This window comes from Desarmillaria tabescens, assembly GCF_030435595.1.
Source record: "Desarmillaria tabescens strain CCBAS 213 chromosome Unknown EV420scaffold_4, whole genome shotgun sequence".
In the NCBI taxonomy this organism is placed as follows: domain Eukaryota; kingdom Fungi; phylum Basidiomycota; class Agaricomycetes; order Agaricales; family Physalacriaceae; genus Desarmillaria; species Desarmillaria tabescens.
The window spans coordinates 1,052,143-1,069,333 of NW_026848303.1; the positions used below are offsets into that span (position 1 = coordinate 1,052,143).

The 17,191-nt window shown below is 47.9% G+C and overlaps 7 protein-coding genes across 7 annotated transcripts; 3 read left to right on the forward strand and 4 right to left on the reverse strand.

Annotated features, from left to right (window-relative positions):
- Window positions 1-1,083: 1,083 nt before the first annotated feature.
- Window positions 1,084-3,242, reverse strand: EV420DRAFT_1261730 (fungal-specific transcription factor domain-containing protein; the record flags this gene model as incomplete). The annotated part of the gene is given in 9 exon segments (XM_060467090.1): window positions 1,084-1,441; window positions 1,565-1,713; window positions 1,770-1,990; window positions 2,041-2,155; window positions 2,203-2,365; window positions 2,416-2,484; window positions 2,533-2,558; window positions 2,578-2,700; window positions 2,748-3,242. Coding segments are annotated over 9 exon segments (1,719 nt in total), but the record flags the coding sequence as incomplete, so codon positions are not given.
- Window positions 3,243-4,234: 992 nt separating this feature from the next.
- Window positions 4,235-4,845, reverse strand: EV420DRAFT_1474932 (uncharacterized protein; the record flags this gene model as incomplete). Its single annotated transcript, XM_060469254.1, has 4 exons — window positions 4,235-4,369; window positions 4,423-4,499; window positions 4,534-4,582; window positions 4,642-4,845. 4 exons carry the CDS (start codon window positions 4,843-4,845, stop codon window positions 4,235-4,237), a joined length of 465 nt encoding a protein of 154 aa, XP_060336965.1.
- Window positions 4,846-5,748: 903 nt separating this feature from the next.
- EV420DRAFT_811477 (uncharacterized protein) lies at window positions 5,749-7,192 on the forward strand. Its single transcript, XM_060483556.1, has 5 exons — window positions 5,749-6,133; window positions 6,185-6,464; window positions 6,517-6,594; window positions 6,644-6,709; window positions 6,757-7,192. Exons 1-5 carry the CDS (start codon window positions 5,980-5,982, stop codon window positions 6,839-6,841), a joined length of 663 nt encoding a protein of 220 aa, XP_060336966.1. The 5' UTR covers window positions 5,749-5,979; the 3' UTR covers window positions 6,842-7,192.
- Window positions 7,193-8,687: 1,495 nt separating this feature from the next.
- Window positions 8,688-10,694, forward strand: EV420DRAFT_811489 (uroporphyrin-III C-methyltransferase). The gene is made up of 2 exons (XM_060483557.1): window positions 8,688-9,993; window positions 10,042-10,694. Exons 1-2 carry the CDS (start codon window positions 8,824-8,826, stop codon window positions 10,651-10,653), a joined length of 1,782 nt encoding a protein of 593 aa, XP_060336967.1. The 5' UTR covers window positions 8,688-8,823; the 3' UTR covers window positions 10,654-10,694.
- Window positions 10,695-10,735: 41 nt separating this feature from the next.
- EV420DRAFT_1636744 (chromosome segregation protein Spc25-domain-containing protein) lies at window positions 10,736-11,631 on the reverse strand (the record flags this gene model as incomplete). Its single annotated transcript, XM_060476628.1, has 4 exons — window positions 10,736-10,860; window positions 10,911-11,117; window positions 11,168-11,314; window positions 11,364-11,631. The coding sequence occupies 4 exons, from the start codon at window positions 11,629-11,631 to the stop codon at window positions 10,736-10,738; spliced, it is 747 nt and encodes a 248-aa protein (XP_060336968.1).
- Window positions 11,632-12,015: 384 nt separating this feature from the next.
- EV420DRAFT_1474935 (uncharacterized protein) lies at window positions 12,016-12,796 on the reverse strand (the record flags this gene model as incomplete). The annotated part of the gene is made up of 4 exons (XM_060469255.1): window positions 12,016-12,072; window positions 12,137-12,331; window positions 12,390-12,552; window positions 12,780-12,796. 4 exons carry the CDS (start codon window positions 12,794-12,796, stop codon window positions 12,016-12,018), a joined length of 432 nt encoding a protein of 143 aa, XP_060336969.1.
- Window positions 12,797-14,626: 1,830 nt separating this feature from the next.
- Window positions 14,627-17,003, forward strand: EV420DRAFT_1510079 (dihydroxyacetone kinase). The gene is made up of 10 exons (XM_060471493.1): window positions 14,627-14,756; window positions 14,811-14,918; window positions 14,975-15,056; window positions 15,169-15,315; window positions 15,484-15,739; window positions 15,792-15,842; window positions 15,871-16,297; window positions 16,356-16,382; window positions 16,406-16,499; window positions 16,556-17,003. Exons 1-10 carry the CDS (start codon window positions 14,648-14,650, stop codon window positions 16,911-16,913), a joined length of 1,659 nt encoding a protein of 552 aa, XP_060336970.1. The 5' UTR covers window positions 14,627-14,647; the 3' UTR covers window positions 16,914-17,003.
- The last annotated feature ends 188 nt before the right edge of the window (window positions 17,004-17,191 follow it).

A 17,191-nucleotide genomic window follows, 5' to 3' on the forward strand; every position in this document is an offset into this window, starting at 1 on the left:
TCCCACGCGTCGCGACCAAGCTTTTCGTTCTTAATCGCTCTTGTCACTTCCAAGTTTCTACGTGAAGGAAATGTGCAGTAGCACTGGAAATTTTCCATGTACAGTTTTCGACTTGTCGGAAACAGAATTTTCCTTGCTAAAATCTGATTTCCAGATAGAAACAACCTGTACGCTACCCAGAATTCTTGTTGAATTCTTTTCATCCCCGTCGCGAAGACCATCATTTCAAATTTGTGTACCTACCCTTCTGTGTATACAAAATCTGGTCTCATTAAAAGCTACCTTATGATTTATTTTCTAGCCATCGTCGCCCATTCCTGCCGTTTTCCGTGTTCATCATTCCTCGGGACGACTCTTCCGCCAAAAATCCCGTCGAACCACTCTATGGCGATGTTTTTTCCATCTTTGAATCTTCAACGATGCCGTTTCATCAACTATATATGACAACATTTGACTCTGCCTCCGTCACAAATCCAAGGCGACCCTTTCTTATGTCTTTCATATCTTTGGTACCGCTGTAGACAACGATCAGGTGCAGTCTGCCATTCTTAATTTGTGTCAGCTACTTCTTAGTCTAGCTGTAGAGACATAGTCAGTTCTATCCTAGAGAAAGAACAGAGTACCATGACCATTAGAATCCTTCAATTTTCGACGAAAACGCAGCCGAAGCAGAGAGGATCATCCTGGAAAATGAACGGAACGCATTTTCGGTCTTTCAACCAGTGCTCGATATCATCATGTTCTCGGGCTCTCGAGTGACCGTGGAGTGATGTACAGACGCTGACGCGCCGCGTCATCTAAAATCCTGGGACTGTGGAGCGCTAAGCAACTAGTCAAACTGCCTATGGTTCCGTTGATTCTAGATCCCAAAACCCTATTTTATTCGAAAAATACAACTAAGTTCGTACGTTGTAATGATACAATTATCCAAGACCATTGATATGTCACGCTTTGCACCAATCCTGCTCATGCCACCAAAAATATCCGTGATAAAACCACCTCTAATACTCCCTTCCCGTAGCATGACTTTCAGAAAACTCGGCATAATCCCTCCAGTAATCTGGTCTATACGTACACCCAAGATCAGTTCACCCTATCCAACGTAAGAGGAACGAGAACGTACTCTAATCCGCTGGGTGCCCTATCCCATATCGCCCTCATGACATCATCAACTTGGCTGGCAGTAACGGGAGCCGCGGACCAGTTGTACGGATTAGCGTTGGACCAATCAGAGGGGTGATCTGACAGATCAACCTGTCCGTGGAGAGGCATTCGTTCAAGGTGGGTGTCATTTATCGGTAGGGTGTATAGTGACTGTTGAGGATCAGGGTACGGCTTCTGGTCGGCAAACTCTGCAAGTTCGGAGGATTCGGCTACATCTTTTTCTCTAGAGCCAGGAAGCGGAAGATCATCAGCGGACACTAGCTCGTATAAAATGTCCCTGGAGAATGAAAAATTTTTTGTTCGTAACCAACCAGAAGTTCAGAGAGAAAGACATACCATAATACACCAGCATATTGATACCTGTACATTTGTAATTAGCCAATGAAGTCGAACACAATACATATATACGTACCGTATCTCTAGATCTGCAAGTACTCGCATGCACTTATGCACGCCCTCCATCTCTTTATCGACGTCAATGCCCAACCCTGCCCGCCGTCGGCCCCAGATATTTATCAGGAGAACAATTGCCGCATTGAAGGACAACACCTGCACACCAAAATGAATATAATTCACAGGCTAATGAATAACCTTACACTAGGTACAGAGGGAAAGTGATTGTTTTTCCTCTGAATTGGTAGCTCTGCGATGCGAGTACACGAGCGTGCGGCATTTGTGCATATAGATAGGGAGGGGGAATCAAAGCCGCTGCTTGGAGCCGTGATAAAGGGCAGGTGAATGAACATTCGAAGATGGTAGTATAACAATAGAAGGTATGCGGATTGATGGAAATGCAACAAGTCAGCACGGTCGGGATCCCATCGTACTGGATAAATATGATCAGCGTGAGGAAGTAGGAAAAATGACAAGGTATACAATGCTCTGGAATAGAGTCTACCCATTTGTCCAACGCAGAGTCAAGCTCGACGACTATTTGCTGTTCCCAGTCTTTCTTGAGGACAAAAAGGACTTTTGATTTATGGATTGAGTACTACATCCAGTAAGCAAAGGACATCTAGGAAAGCGCTGCTGAGGGACGTACAATAGTGCGCAGCACATCATAATCAGCCGTGTCAACCGCAGGGTACAATTGAAGTACGACACGTTTGACGGTTTCCCGGGAGGCTGCTTAAAAGCCTGTTGGGGGTCAGGATGTTCCCAACACTCATCGTCACACTCTGTGGGCAGGTCAATGTCAATGCTATGGGAGTGATTAGCTCAAGCTTCAGTAAAGAGGGAGATTACACGCACTCTTCATCATATATGGTACACACTCGACCCAATGCCGAGCTAAGGAGACTATCTATACATACAAGACACCTGACAGGAGGTAAACAAAGACTGAAGGCCGAGTCTATGGAAAAGTACCAAAATGCGTGTTTCCACAGTTCGGCCTTCCACAGTATTTTTCACCCGACTGTTACGTGTTGTCTTCTTTCGGTGAGCTCCTGTATCTTGCGCAATCCGCAGGCCGACGTCTACCATGGTCCAGGATTGCTGCGGTGCTGAGGAACTCAGGTAAAATTCAGAGAGAAGCTGTCAGTTCATCAGCTCGTATAGTGAAGAGGGAATATCGGGTTTACACAGCAGGCCTGTATGTCATACAAGTTTGGAGGATCCAAGGAAGGAAACGCACGACGCCGACTTGTGGCCTGAGCTGCCCACTTCCACCCATTCGACCACTTTGACTGCTCACCTTCCATGAGGACTCGAGGATCATCTACGTGTTTGGACCCGAGGGCACAGACGACCAGAACGACTCCTCCGAACTGGTAATTTTTGTAGTGCAGCCCCTCCTTCAAAGATTTATCAAACGTCGGTCGATGGAGGATGGGAAGAAACGGATTAATGTACATAAAGTACACGTCGATGAGCGTCGGCATAAGTTCCCCAGGTGGAAATCTGAAGTGCATTCCTTGCGGAACATAGCGGTGGGGATTGTTCCACGGACGGAAATCCCAAAACTCGGCTCGCAGAGAAGTGAAATCTGTGACATGGTACAGCGTTCCCGGTTGCCCCGCTTTGGTATCCAAGGCTTCTTGAATGAATTGGAAAGAGCTTGACTTCCCGTGATACCGATAACCAAGGACGTAGTCTTTGAATTCTTCAAGGTTGCTTTCCAGTGCATTGTCACGATCCTCTACTTCGGGTGCTTCGAGGCTCAGCAAGCGTACGCAAGCGGATAACAAGCTCGGGGCGTCCTCTGTGAGTGGCTGAATGGCTTCAAGCTCCTCCGTTAAATCTGCTTTCGGAGGAAGGATCTGCGAGGGTCGGTTGATATCTCTTCCACCACATGGAAAAAACGTCGGTACGAACCTTGCGAAGAAGGTCTTCCATCTTTTCTACCTTGTCCTCCAAGCTCCTGACGTAGCTGGACTGGTAAAGTCGAACTGTTGAGTCATACGTTGGAGAATGTGAGAGTAGCAGGAACGAACCGCTGCGATGGCAGCGACCTAGGCTGCAATGTTAGTGGAAACGTCAGTGTCACCGAGTTCATCATACTTGCCTTGATGGACTCGATGTATGTACAGTCCAACTTGCATGCGATGCACTTTGAGCATCGCCTACCAGATATCCGATTCCCGTCACCTGATGATACAACCTCAGCTTTGTAGATACGGTGAAGACCAGTGCGCCCTACACCGAGCTGGAAATGAAATATGAGGCCCTTCGAGGAGCAAATAGTAGAGAATGGGACGTACTCTTCCTGCGTCTGCAGACATCGCAGGCTACAACGCATTTTTCTTGCCATTTTCCGCAGCGTGTTTTTCCATTTTTATGGACTCTAGATGATAGCTCGAGACAGAGTCAAAGTCAGGGCTACTAGGAAGTCATGGATGTTCGAAGCTAATAAGTATTGGACGGTTACGGGACCTATTCGATGTGCAGCGGGTCAAGAAGTCTTTTCAATTCGTCGATGGTGACAAGGGCCTATTATGTACTTGGAACAAGAGTTCCGTGTCGTGTAATGATAGTGATCAAATATGCGAAGATGTATGGCGCATGTTCAATACAATACAATTCGAGAAAAATGTTTAGTCCTAGGGCAAGATTTGCGGCAACTTGACCGTTACACAGGCCCGGTAACGTATTGACGTGAAATGCCTGGGAGAATGTCATTACCAGAGATAAACGTGTTTTGAGATTCAGACATACTAGTGTCGATAATGATGACGATCTTTTCACCGCAATAGGACTTGTTATTCTACAAAAGATGGTATGTCAACGCTTTCAATAATGGTCGAAGGGAACGCTTACTTCGAAGTCTGGTGTATGTCCCATAATCATTCTACGAGTCCCGGTCTTCTCAAGGGCGGCTTCGATATCTTTGCACGCTTGTATTCGGTTCCATTCGCCAAGCCTCGATACCACGGGTAACCATTAGAGCTATACAGCTCCGCTTCCTCAGGACGGGTACCTAATGTTAACAGTCAGCTACTTATAACCATTATGATTCTGTGCACTGTAAATACTGACCAGGAGGAAGTCCGACATATGGACCGGGCAGGTGCGGTTCAGGCTGTCCCCTGAATTGAAGCTTTCTCCGGAGAGAATCAGAGAGGAATTGATGTATGAAGGGAATGGCGATAGACCGTGGGATGTTGGAGATAAGCCTCCGTGGGACCAACGATACCGCAGAATGGGAGAACGATCTGGACTTGACGAAGTTGGAGGATACATTGTGTTCGGTGGACCCAAGGCACTGCAGGATGAAGAGGAACTCGGGAGACTCTAGTGTAATTTACTGCCCAAGAACGTCCTGGCCAGCCCGTGGAAAGAATTTCTCGACGGTGCCAAAGGTCTCGATCTCGCAGGGATATACTTATCTGGAAAATGTGACATAAGAAAACGCGACTCAAACATGGAACAAGTAGTATTACCTCCAGCCGCCTATTACATTCATCCATTTATGGTTTCCCAGACGTGACAACGCAGTACCGCCATTCGCGGAGGTTGTTATCGAGTCCATCTCTGATTCATAAAGCTTTGTCGTAACGTCGCTTCTATGACATGCTGAGGAATCCGAATTTTAGGGTGAAGTAGGAACCACGGACTGGTAAATGATGTTCCTAACCCAGTCAGTATTTTGTCTGTAACACCAGATGATTGTAAAAATTTGCTCGCATATGTGAAGGTCGGAGTGAAGTATCATCACTAGAGGGCGTAAGGAAGGCATCCTGAGAAATTTGGTGCAATGAGAGCCTATACAGTCCGGTAGTAAAGCGACGACTCGTCTTCTTCGCGACGGTCGTGTGGGCAGTAAGTGTTGGTGTTGGTATTAGTGTCAGTTCACTTAAGTCCTGTTCCAAGCGGCATCGGTTACCTAAGCATTCAGTATTTTACTTTAGGAATGCCTGCCCGTGGTGATAAATTTGCTCGTAACTCTCTTGTCCATCTTCACAACAATCTTCCAATCCAATCACCCGTGAGTTTACTAGATTGTGGTTTCTTTGCTAGCCCTGACGACGCCACTGGCTAGCGATTTCAAAAATTCAAGCAGATCGCTCGAGGGAAAATGCCAAGAAAACGCCACGTGTCCGGCCCTTAAGTGGGCACATGGCTGTGCAACCCCTGCATAATCACCACCGTTGCGAGTCGGCCAAGCTTTTCGTTCTTAATCACTCCTGTCACGTCCAAGTTTCTACGTGAAGGAAATGTGCAGTAGCACTGAGAAGTTTTCCATATACAGTTTCGGACTTGTCGAAAACAGAATTCTCCCTGCCAAAGTCTGATAACTTGTGGTCAAAGGACTGCCAAATTTTCATCTATATTTCAATCGTTCTTGTTGCATTTTGAACAGCGCGTGTGAGTCACATGCCAGGAATGATATACACACGCCCTCGGGGGCATTTCCCATCACCACTATTACGTCCTGCGCCGTCTACTCCTTCTTTTTACAACAAACGAAATATCTACAGTAACGCCTTTGAAATGTCACTCAGTTCGCTTGTACAATTCAGTCATCTGAGTACATCGACAGCTTCTCGCTTCTGCGTGCCCACTGACATCGATTTTGTAGTCGTCTTCCGTCTCCTCATTTGGTCCGGAATCATCACAGTAAGCATATCTATTCGACGCTGGGCACATCTTTTTTACCCCTCGCAGCTCTCAATATCTGCGTGGTTAACTTCCCAATTCAATAAGCATGGACATCAGAACGGAATAACCCAAAGGGACCGTGTCCGATACGTCTTGTTCGCCTCAATGTGGACTGTCGTATTCTGCACATTCTACTTGGTTCTATTCTTGTATTCCACTACAGGATCAGTGCTTACTAGCATCGCGTCTCACCTCATCTTGTACATGCCATTTGCGTCACCGCTGTATACATGCTCATCAGGATACATCCAGCCTTTTCCTTACATGGGTTATCTGGATCGCAGCTGCAGCCGCTGTAACCCAGATGCTTGGAGGAGGTTTGAACTGCAAGTGAGTTAGCTGCCTTATATGCTATTCGAGGTCTCACGTGTTCTCGCAGAACTCAGGATGTATTCGTTTATTGTGGTCAACTCAATGCGCTTGAGGCATTCTGTTGGATAGAATGGTAGGCATTTATACGCCCAGATGCACCCGATTCTAACATAAATACAGGATATTGGTTACTTTGGCTGTCTTTATCATGATATTCCAGGCATTCAGGCCAGCGGTGAAGGTGACCGCCGAGGAGGTCTTGTAAGCGTATAAGTAGGCACGCCGTCTGCTAACGCAACCCAGAAAGTTCTGCGGCAATTGCCGGTCGAACTTTACCGCTCCAGCGGAACGGGGCCGAAATGACTAGTCCGGGATACCGTCCGAACCCAACCTGTCCGGGTGGGATAATTGTATTTAGATGAATAACTGAGAAGTTTTACATCTTTTATGTACCTTGTATGTTATGCAGCTGGGGAGGGAATGCCGATTTCTTGAAAAAGGACACCTGTCCTGTTTCACTGCCGAACACCCGGCAAAGGAGCCTCACAGCCACAATCATTTCCGTTTAGCCCTTCTAACGTAAGCAATACTTGAGGATTGACTCCGAAATATTACAGATACTTATAGTTCTTATGAAATATCTCAAATGTGCAGCATAAAGTGGTCTGAGGGCATTTTTCATGCTTGAGAGTACTTCGAACATTGTTGAGATGCCGAGATGCCAACTGTCAAATTTGGTGCCGCCGGCACCAGTGCTTTTCGCACTGGTTACTGGGGTCAAAAACCCGCTTATACTTCCTCTGAAGATATACAAGTAGCAAATACTGTAAACGTAATAGCAAGATAAACCAACGCTGACAAGAACAAGGACTTTTGGTATAGCCGGACAATCGGACCCGGACAGCCGGTCGGACAGTGTACCGGACTTCTTATTTCAGCCTCGCCCTCCCGCTCCAGTCTTCCAGTCTTTTTCCGTTGGGAACGATATGCAACTTGAATTGTAAGATAATAGTTACAACACTTAGGGCCCGTTCGTCTGTTATGCGGTTATTTTTGTAAAATAATGATCAACAGGTTACCGTCTTTTGGCTTTCTCGAGGTAGAATATTAATAGGCAAGGGTTCTTTTTTTCTTTTTGGTTCCATGTTTGTACTATATGTACTTTATCCTACATGTATACGTATGGTGGGATCGTCCTCAGGCAAGCGTTTAAATGGGTGATCAATGCTTAACTGGATGTTGCTACGAGTGTTTGTATTATAATATGAATAATGGGGAACCCACAGGAGCGAGCGTTAGCATTCGGTATATGAGAGGTTCTTATGGGACCGACTGTTGTGTTCTTGTAACACAGTGGCAGAAACAGAAAAGAACAAGCCAGCAGTGATAAACTTGAAAACGCTCGTCGAGACCGCACAGCGATAGATACTCCATTTCACCACCTGGATCTCGCACTAATAAGGAATCCCTAAAGAATTGAAGAAGAGGCGAGCAAAAAAAGACGATTCCAGGGGAGGCGGAAACTTGAATCTGCCCCGCATGTGTTTGTTGAAGTTCGTGCTTGGCGAATGAATTTGGCCGGGCCTCGTGTATAGTCAATGTATGTTCGCTAACACCCGCAATAATTCAAGACTTGTGCCTATTAGATTTTTGGACACGGTGTTCCGAATAGCACAAGGCACTAGCTCGACGTTAGTTTGTATCCAGCACGTACACTTTACAGCTCTTCGCGAAAAGGCTGGCATCACCTTTCCGAATCAAAAACATTTCGTAAAATTTCGTTCGTTGATGTTGGCCTGCTGGGACTGGATCGGGGCCCGGCAACTCGGCAGAAGCCCGCCATAACGCGCTCATAAACCACACCAACCCCTGAACCAGAATTTCGCAAAATGTTTTGTTCGCGAAGTTTATGCCAAGCTTTTCACAAAGCGCTGTAAGATACGCTGCAGACTGAGAAATTAAACCAAGAATCATAGCGTAATGTGCGTACAAAACCTAGTATCGATGTATTGCCGACCGATTCTGAGGATTACCCACCCCAAAGCATACAACGCATCTTAAGCCGGGGCCTGCTTGTATGTGGGAATCCGGGTGCAGGAAGGAGTAACCCTAACCCTGCAAATCGGGCATTAACTATTGGCCCGGAATTCCGGGCCGACAAAAATTGCTCATGATTGCTCATCTTTGCAACTTTACTTCAAACTCGCCAAAAAATTCGATGACTCTCATACGCTTCCCTCCTTTATCATGCAGACATCGTACCCATGCCCCAAAGGCGGCGCCTCCCTAGTCCTCTCCTTTCGCTTAGAGCAGAAAACGACCCTGATACTCGGTTCCGGCTCATTAGCAGCCTCGAGAGCTTTCGCAGCACTCGAAGCTGACTCCAAGGTTGTCGTACTAGCAAATGGAGGCCTGAAGACGGCATGTGATGAAATCCAGTGGCGGGTCGAGCATGGTCAAGTCGCATTCGTAGACTGGGAATCCCTTCCAGGTTCCTCCAAAACGGACGATGACGATGACGACGTCCAAGCCCTCGAGGGCTTCTTAGACTCGACTCCTGGAATTGCTTTTGTCGTCATCACTGATACTATCCTGAACGATGAAGCCCTACGACGGCCCGGCTCCTCAGCTGAACGCATCTACCAAGCTTGCGCATCGCGAAACATTCCCGTCAACACTACCGACATGCCGCACTTATGCGACTTTTCCTTCACCTCGTCATATCGATTTGAGGATCCATCGGGGGAACGCACACCTCTCCAAATCGGGGTAACCACGAATGGGCAGGGGTGCCGGTTGGCAGGGAGGTTGAGGAGGGAGATCGTAGCGAAGCTGCCAAAGGAAGTAGGATTGGCGGTTGAAAATGTTGGAAAGCTCAGATCTCTGGCGAAATCGAGTGATAGTGCTGTATATGAGGATTGTTTTGATGATAGTGGCGTGTCGACACCAAATCGACCGGTTCCACAACGGAGTTCGTTAGAGACTGCTGTGGAGAGTGCGAGGAGGAGGATGAAGTGGGTGGCGCAGGTCAGCGAGTATTGGCCATTGTCTAAGCTTGCGAGCTTGACAGAAAAGGATATGGAGCAGGTACTGTCGGGAGAGAACCAGGAAGGGTCCGTAGCAGTGAACACTCCATCATTACATTCGTTGGACATCCGGCGACCAGGTCGAATTCTTCTGGTGGGGTCAGGGCCTGGGCATCCATCATTGCTCACACAAGCGACCCACAACGCACTTACGAAGCTCACCGATCTTGTCCTATCTGACAAGCTTGTTCCCGACGCAGTCCTGGCTCTTATTCCGTCGGGAGTGGAAGTGCGAATTGCCAAAAAATTCCCGGGGAACGCAGATGGTGCGCAAAATGAGATGATGGAGGCTGCGGTTGAGGCTGCTCGAAAGGGGTTGACTGTAGTACGGGTAAGTGGCTCTTCGCCGTAGGGTATAGCAGGGACTGACTGTGAGTAGCTCAAGCAAGGTGATCCTGTAGTATATGGACGCGCTGGGGAGGAGGTTCTCTACTTCCGCTCACACGGCTTCGAGCCTGTCGTCGTTCCAGGTGTTAGCTCGGCGCTGGCAGGACCCACATTTGCAGGAATTCCGATAACACAACGTGGTGCAGCTGAGTCTTTCATCGTGTGCACAGGAGTTGGGAGAAAAGGAAAACAAGTCCAGCTGCCTGGGTATGAGCGAGGGAGGACGTTGATCATACTCATGGGCGTAGCTCGGTTACCCCAAGTCGTCAGTATCCTTATTGATGCCGAGTGTGCACGACGCAACGGTCCCGCCTACCCCTCCTACACTCCGATTGCCCTCATTGAGCGAGCATCGATGCCAGACCAGCGTGTCGTCGACTCTACGCTCAAGGACATTGTCAGAGCACTTGATAGCGTTGGCGAACAGAGACCACCAGGTATGCTCGTCGTTGGATGGGCTGTACCAGCGCTCTGGGGGAAGGGGGACGTTGAAGTTTTGGAAGAAAGTGCTGACTTGGACGAGGGTCGGATTGCTAAATGGTTGGGTCAGGACAGCTGGAGAGTGCGAGAAGGGCTGCAGAATGAATGGGATGACGGATTGTAGCATAGCATACATTTACGAAGCAGTGATACAGATATATTTAATAAAATAAAAAATTGAGAAGCCTGCCACTCACGCGCACACCTCAACCTCTTACTAGTTTGACGTAAGCTTGTCTTATAGCATGTATAAACGCAAAGATGTCCTTGGTAAGGTTAAGCTCTTCCACAAGGAAAGGAAGTTGAGGCAAAGGTGGCGATGAAGTAAGAACTGAGCTTCCAAATCAGCATTCCTCCCGGGGCAAACCGATGGGTAAGTACCTTTATATCCAGGACCGGAGACGTCCAACACGAAACTGAATTCTTTCTCGAGATCATCGAGATCAATACGCCTAAATCGCACAAGAAGCTGCTGCTGCTCCTTGTCGATGCCCTCTATCGTCAGACCCAATATTCGTTCGAGTGTCTGGTAGTCAGGCTGTACGCTTGAGGCATGAGCTTGCAACGTAGACCTTTCCTTCTCCCGTTCTGCAAACAGTGGGTATCGGTAGAGCCCATGCAACCATAAACGAGCCTACCTCGCTCTAGATTGGCCGTGATAGCACGATACTCTTCAAGCTCGCCGTCAATGGCTGCACATTTCTCCTTAAGAGACGCGAGCTGGCGTCTGAAAGTGGCAACAGAATATTCTGCGTCTTTCCTCTCTTGAGCTTCCCTGTCAAGATCTAAGAGAAAGGTCATGCATGAACAGCCTTCAGCAGGTAAGGAACGCACCTGCAAGCAGCTCAATCTCGCGAACCTTGCACTGGTTCGTCTCTGCCTCTATCTCCTTGCTCTTCTCTGCTAGCCTCTTCATTTCGGCTGCAAACGCAGCCCGTCCCTCTGTCTCCTGCGTTATGACCAGTTCCTTGAATCCGGTGAGGTCTTTGAGAAAATTGCGCGTCTCATCTTCATAAGATTCTAGTCTGAGATCGATTATAGGGTGATCTGCTTGCAGAACGGTGGATAGATCGATTTGTGGGACGCGAAATCCGGTGGCCATGGTGGGCGAGTGAAAGAAACAGGTGTCATCCAACTAGAACGACGCAAACACGAACACGTGACATGGGAATCCTATTTTGCGCTTGAGTTGCAACAATAAACAGAGGCAATCCCCAGCAATCCCCCTACGTTCAACTTACTACTACATTTTCGCTTATGATGTATTGTAAGGTTCATCCATAGCTCATACTTTATACAAGACAGAACATTTATTTACCCAGTCGCGAATTATAAAGTGTTGGCTGATCGTACTGCTTCCTTCCTATCGAAAGCACCCTTCCAGATACAACAGACGTTACTCTTCCTAGATAGTCAACACATCTTCACTTCCAGGCTTCGTTACAACCGCTGATTCTGTGTTTCCATCGTCGACGGAAGCATAACTTTACAGTATTGGTGTCCGGAAGCTAGCGGCCACGTCCAATCCTCTGGGGATACTTCGCTGATATTATGTCTGAAGATTTTGTGAGATTAAGGAGGTTGCCGCCCCTCATGGCAATACGCACTCTGAAACTACTTAGGTGTGGTAGAAATTCCGATTTTTTCTTGATAAGTGAGCAATAGGTACACTTGATGTCGTATGACCAGTGGTCTTGGAACATGCAGATCTTTGCCTGCTTCTCTAGCTCGAGAGCCAACTGGATGTCGGATTCTTCTGAAAGAAGTACCCAGTTGTCAGGTATTGCATGACAATGCATTACCTACGGAGTCACATATTAACGCATATTCCAGCTGTGAGATCAAAGCAAAGTCACTGACCATCGCCGCCCGCCAACCGATGACACTGCGTCGGTCGATCGAACACCGTAAGCATATGAATCGAGGATCCGTATCGTCCCTATCTTGTGCTGTTGCGATCTCAGTATCGAGCCCAGAAAGCTTGACTGCGACGGCAGCCTCGTAGAAACCGACTCGGTCGAACCTCAATTTGTCCGCGTGTCATGTATGACATGGCAGATTATACAAAGCCTTGTCTCGATTCTTTTTCAGGTCGAGATTGTTGTTCCATGGCGGTTTGGTGCAGCAGTGGTGTCCCAGAACGTCAGGATAGGCGAGTCGATAATCGCACGACTCGCAGGTAAAAAAAAGTCGTCGCCAGATTAAGGTTGGGTTCAACGCTGCATTTCTTCATCACCTCCTGTAGCTCACGATTCTTCTCTCGCCATCAAACGGCGATTTCCTCAAGGCATGAAAAAGGTTCCTTTAAGTTTTCTTCCGTCACGGCTTCCAACAGAGGCGTGTTCAGTATGACAACAGAAAAAGGTTTGCTTAGAGGAACGTCTGCTGACTTCGGAATTACAGGAATATCGGGGAGCGCAGAAACGAGCTTTCGATACATCGATAAAAACAACTTGCACCGTCGATCAATCGCAGTACGTTTCCCGTTTTCGATTCACATCTCTTTGAGGCTTCTCATATGAAAGACAAGATCTGCCTATATATTGGACCAGACTCTCCGCAGACGGATTAGCCATTGTCAAAACCATTATAACACGCGACGTACTTCTTTCGGTGAGAGGCTTCGGCTGCCACACAAGCTTGTGATATTTTAACATGTCGACAAGTGGTCAGGCGATCCGTGACTCTAGATAGAAGTTAGGTATGATCATATACATGGTTATGCACAGAATATCATGTACACCCTTTGAATCTCTCGCATCGGGCGGATTCCAATTCAGATGAACGATCGGAAGTTCGCTCTCTGGCCTACTGTTCGAGAGCTCGGGCCTTCTAGGGGTGATAAAATTCTTCACGTTTAGATGAAGCTATGAGATCGAGGATCTTACAGTAACGCGTGACAAATGCTCTTCTTTCTTGCGCATCAGCCAGGAATTATCGAAACCCTCGCGAGACTCTTCTTTTAAGAGACGTATTAACGGAACGTGCAGCCAAGTGCGAATTCTGTCAGAGTCTGGTAAAAAAGACAACAATGTTAACACAAGCGTACGAGGGTCAGATAGACGGACAATCGCACAGCGTCCAACCGAGACACTTTGTTCAAAGTGAGGCACTAATTGGAGGAGACCGTCCCACAGGTCCGGATAATGCGTCGTAAAACTGTACACGCATGAGCAAAATGCGTGAATTTCATCAAAATCGACGTACGTTCCGGAATATTCTAGACATCCTCTACTATCTCACGCCGGCCTCCCACTGTACGATTGTTGTAGGTTGCGAGCAACACTATGAGTATATGCTCAGTTAACAGGCAGGCGATAAACAAAAGTAACATTTTACATGGCAATGAGTGTCGAAAACCAGGTTGGCATACTAAATGATTCGCTCATGTAACTCGGCAGTGGAGGTAAACCCGTGACGTTTTCGTGGATGTTCTTCCAAACGAACCCGGACGAACGCCGTAGAAGAAGGGAACGGATGTCCTTAGTCGTACGAGATTAATAGGATCCAAATAGCTGAAGATCTAACGGGTCGTTAGAGGCAAGTACATAAAGACCCGGAGGCTCAAGGAAGAACTGACTTCAGGCACCAGCTCCAGAGGCGCTTCTGCAACTTTCTGAAGCAATCCTTTTCTCCCACGAACTCGCTTTCGAAATACTTGGCATTCATCTGGTACTTTGGAATGAGATTCCTTGGCGAGTTACTTTTTCTTGGTCTTGGCTGCGCGAGGGGCCTTATAGTTGGGACTGGGATCACTTTCTGGATATCGAGGATGTCGTGGTACCTCCATGGAGGCGAGCGAAGTACTCGTGGTTGTGGTACAAGGAGTAAATGTCAAATGAATGATTCTGAATTTGATCTTCCCGCGCACGTGATCATCATTGCGGCGTTCTCAAAATCAAATTGTGTAGGGCAACTCAAGCACGATTGGGTGATGATACAAAATGTTTCGAGAATCGACAGGAAGAATGCACAGAAAATATAAGGTTACGCTGCATAGATATCACGGACTTCAAAAAACATCCCGGACCGAGGTTCCTTCACCGGGCCGGAACGCCACCGTCCTCCCATCAGGTGAAATAATGCACTCGGGACCTGTTTGAACTTGAACCTGCACCATGTCCTTGCAGAAGCACCTCTTGAACGCCCCCGCAACGCTGGTATCAGAGTCTTTACAGGGCCTCTGTGCGGTTAATCCCCAGCTCGCATACGACCCGGAGAATCAAGGCAAGTGATATCAGTTGAATGGTATTTGATTCACAATACAGAATTATTGCCTAGTCGTCTACAAAAGAACTATTGATCCATCCAAAGTAGCCGTTATATGTGGTGGAGGCTCAGGACATGAGCCGTCGCATGCTGGCTTCGTTGGAGAGGGTATACTGAGCGGTATGTAATGACAGGATGATAACCCGATTGTGAACCGAGACTGACAGCACGTGCAGCGGCTGTCTGTGGAAGTGTCTTTGCATCCCCGAACGCTAGCCAGGTCCGTCGTGGAATTGACCTCGTTGAGAACGATGCCAGGTGAGTCGCGGTGGACCGCATAATTGTGTGCTAACGTCGATCCAGGACCCTCATTGTCGTCAAGTACGTATCATACTTCCACTTAAGGATCTTCCGTATCTCAATGACGCAGGAATTACACCGGTGACGTGCTGAACTTCGGCTTAGCGAAGGAACAATATGCAGCTGAGCATGGCAAGAAACCGAATCAAGTCAAGTTCTTAGTTGTCGGTGACGACGTTGCAGTCGGGAAAACGCAAGGAGACATTGTCGGTCGAAGGTGAATTGCATCCGAGGCCCTTGTCATTCCATGTTGTCGTCGGCCTTCCAAAATCTCTCCATTTGGGATTATGGCCAGGTATCTGTTATTGCTTACGAACGTAGTGACGCCTATTCTCTCCGCCGTTCTCTGAGGATTTGTAACGAAACGTACTAATGTGACTTCCAGGGGTCTCGCTGGCGTTGTCCTCGTCTACAAGATTGCCGGTGCTCTGGCAGCTCAGGGCGGCAGCCTCGATGAAGTATACAGCATCGCCCAATATGTCTCTTCCCGCATCGGAACCATTGGGGTCGGCCTCGAGCACTGTCATGTCCCAGGTACGGCCACGGGTGAAACTCATTTGTCCGCGGATGAGATCGAGATCGGACTCGGGATCCACAATGAGTCGGGAAACAAGCGTATCAAGCCTGTCCCGCCTTTGAAGGTACCTTATCCCGCAATTACTTGATCTCATTATGTCCACAACCGACACAGAGCGTTCCTTCCTTCCATTCAAGAACGACGGCAAAGATGAAGTTGTACTTCTTGTCAATAATCTCGGAGGCCTTAAGTGAGCTCGAACTGGGTGGTATCGCACACGCTGCCAATGAAGAACTGAAGACCCGCAAAGTCGTTGTATCACGAATCATCTCAGGCACCTTCATGACCAGTCTGAACATGCCTGGGTTCTCGATTTCCCTTGTCCTCCTTCCACGGGATGAAGACTCGGGTGCGCCAAAGGCTTCGAAGATCCTTTCCCTTCTCGATGCGAAGGCTGAGACTCCGGGGTGGAAATGGACGTCGACTTCAAAGCCCAACGCATCCTTCACGTTGGATAAGGACCTCAAGACAAAAGCTGCCACCAAATCAACAGAAGCTGGCAGCCTTTCAGCGGCAGATCCCAAAGCGTTCATCGAGGCCATCAAACGCGCTTGCCAAGCTGTGGTAAAGGAGGAACCTGAAATTACTCGAATGGACACTATTGCTGGAGATGGAGACTGTGGTACGCCCTTTCTGACTGTAGCTGCAGTACATTGGATGGAACTTATGGTTTTCTGCAGGACTTACATTGAAAGCCGGCTCTGAAGGTGTCAGCGAAGAATCGCTGCAGGCAACATCAAAGGAATTGATCTTGTCAACGACATCGTTGACATTGCCAAAGTCGCCGAAAAGAAGATGGGTGGAACTAGTGGTGCCCTCTATTCGTATGTTGTCTTCCCTTGATTTCCTTTGCCGTGATAACGTGTTACCTTCGACGAAGGATATTCTTCTCTGGCTTGGCGCAAGGGCTCCAAGCCAATGCTGGTTCCTCTACCACTGTGACAGACGACATATGGAAGTTGGCATTGTCGGATGCTTTGGCGAAGCTCTACACCTACACCCGTGCTCGTCCTCCTTCGCGTACCCTCATCGATCCCCTTGCGGCGTTCATCACCAATGTGGGTCAAGGATTCCCATCTGCGGTGAAGGAAGCTTCGGACGCTGCAGAGTATACGAAAAACGTCAAGGCGAAGGCAGGAAGGAGCGCATATGTCGATAGCAATTTGTTGACGAAGGAACAAGTGCCTGATCCTGGAGCGTGGGGCGTTCGTGCTATTCTGCAGGCCTTGTTTTTGTAGATGTGTACCCCCGATATCAAAGACGGAAAGTAGTTGTATTTGTATCCAAGATGTATTCTTTGTGAAATCAGCAGAGCTCTCTGATAGGAATATTGAATGGTGTCAGCTCAAGAAACTAAGCCATGGCAGGTCACAGTCAACACATTTGACGAACCGACCCCCAAAAGAATAATATGCGTGTCTCGAAGATTCCTGGATACGTTTACGAACAGCATGAAATAAATATATGTACCCATACTTAATCCAAATTTCGGAAAAGACGATGATGGGGAAAGAAA

What these genes read in the sequence shown, in the direction of transcription:
- EV420DRAFT_811489 (XM_060483557.1), top strand. Translation starts at nt 8,824, where the DNA reads ATGCAGACATCGTACCCATGCCCCAAAGGCGGCGCCTCCCTAGTCCTC. An exon ending in AGGGGTTGACTGTAGTACGG is followed by an intron (nt 9,994 to 10,041) that starts GTAAGTGGCTCT and finishes GACTGTGAGTAG; the next exon opens with CTCAAGCAAGGTGATCCTGT.
- EV420DRAFT_1510079 (XM_060471493.1), top strand. Translation starts at nt 14,648, where the DNA reads ATGTCCTTGCAGAAGCACCTCTTGAACGCCCCCGCAACGCTGGTATCA. An exon ending in AAGATGAAGTTGTACTTCTT is followed by an intron (nt 15,843 to 15,870) that starts GTCAATAATCTC and finishes GCCTTAAGTGAG; the next exon opens with CTCGAACTGGGTGGTATCGC. An exon ending in ACTAGTGGTGCCCTCTATTC is followed by an intron (nt 16,500 to 16,555) that starts GTATGTTGTCTT and finishes CCTTCGACGAAG; the next exon opens with GATATTCTTCTCTGGCTTGG.
- EV420DRAFT_811477 (XM_060483556.1), top strand. Translation starts at nt 5,980, where the DNA reads ATGCCAGGAATGATATACACACGCCCTCGGGGGCATTTCCCATCACCA. An exon ending in ATCGCGTCTCACCTCATCTT is followed by an intron (nt 6,465 to 6,516) that starts GTACATGCCATT and finishes GGATACATCCAG; the next exon opens with CCTTTTCCTTACATGGGTTA. An exon ending in GGAGGAGGTTTGAACTGCAA is followed by an intron (nt 6,595 to 6,643) that starts GTGAGTTAGCTG and finishes GTGTTCTCGCAG; the next exon opens with AACTCAGGATGTATTCGTTT.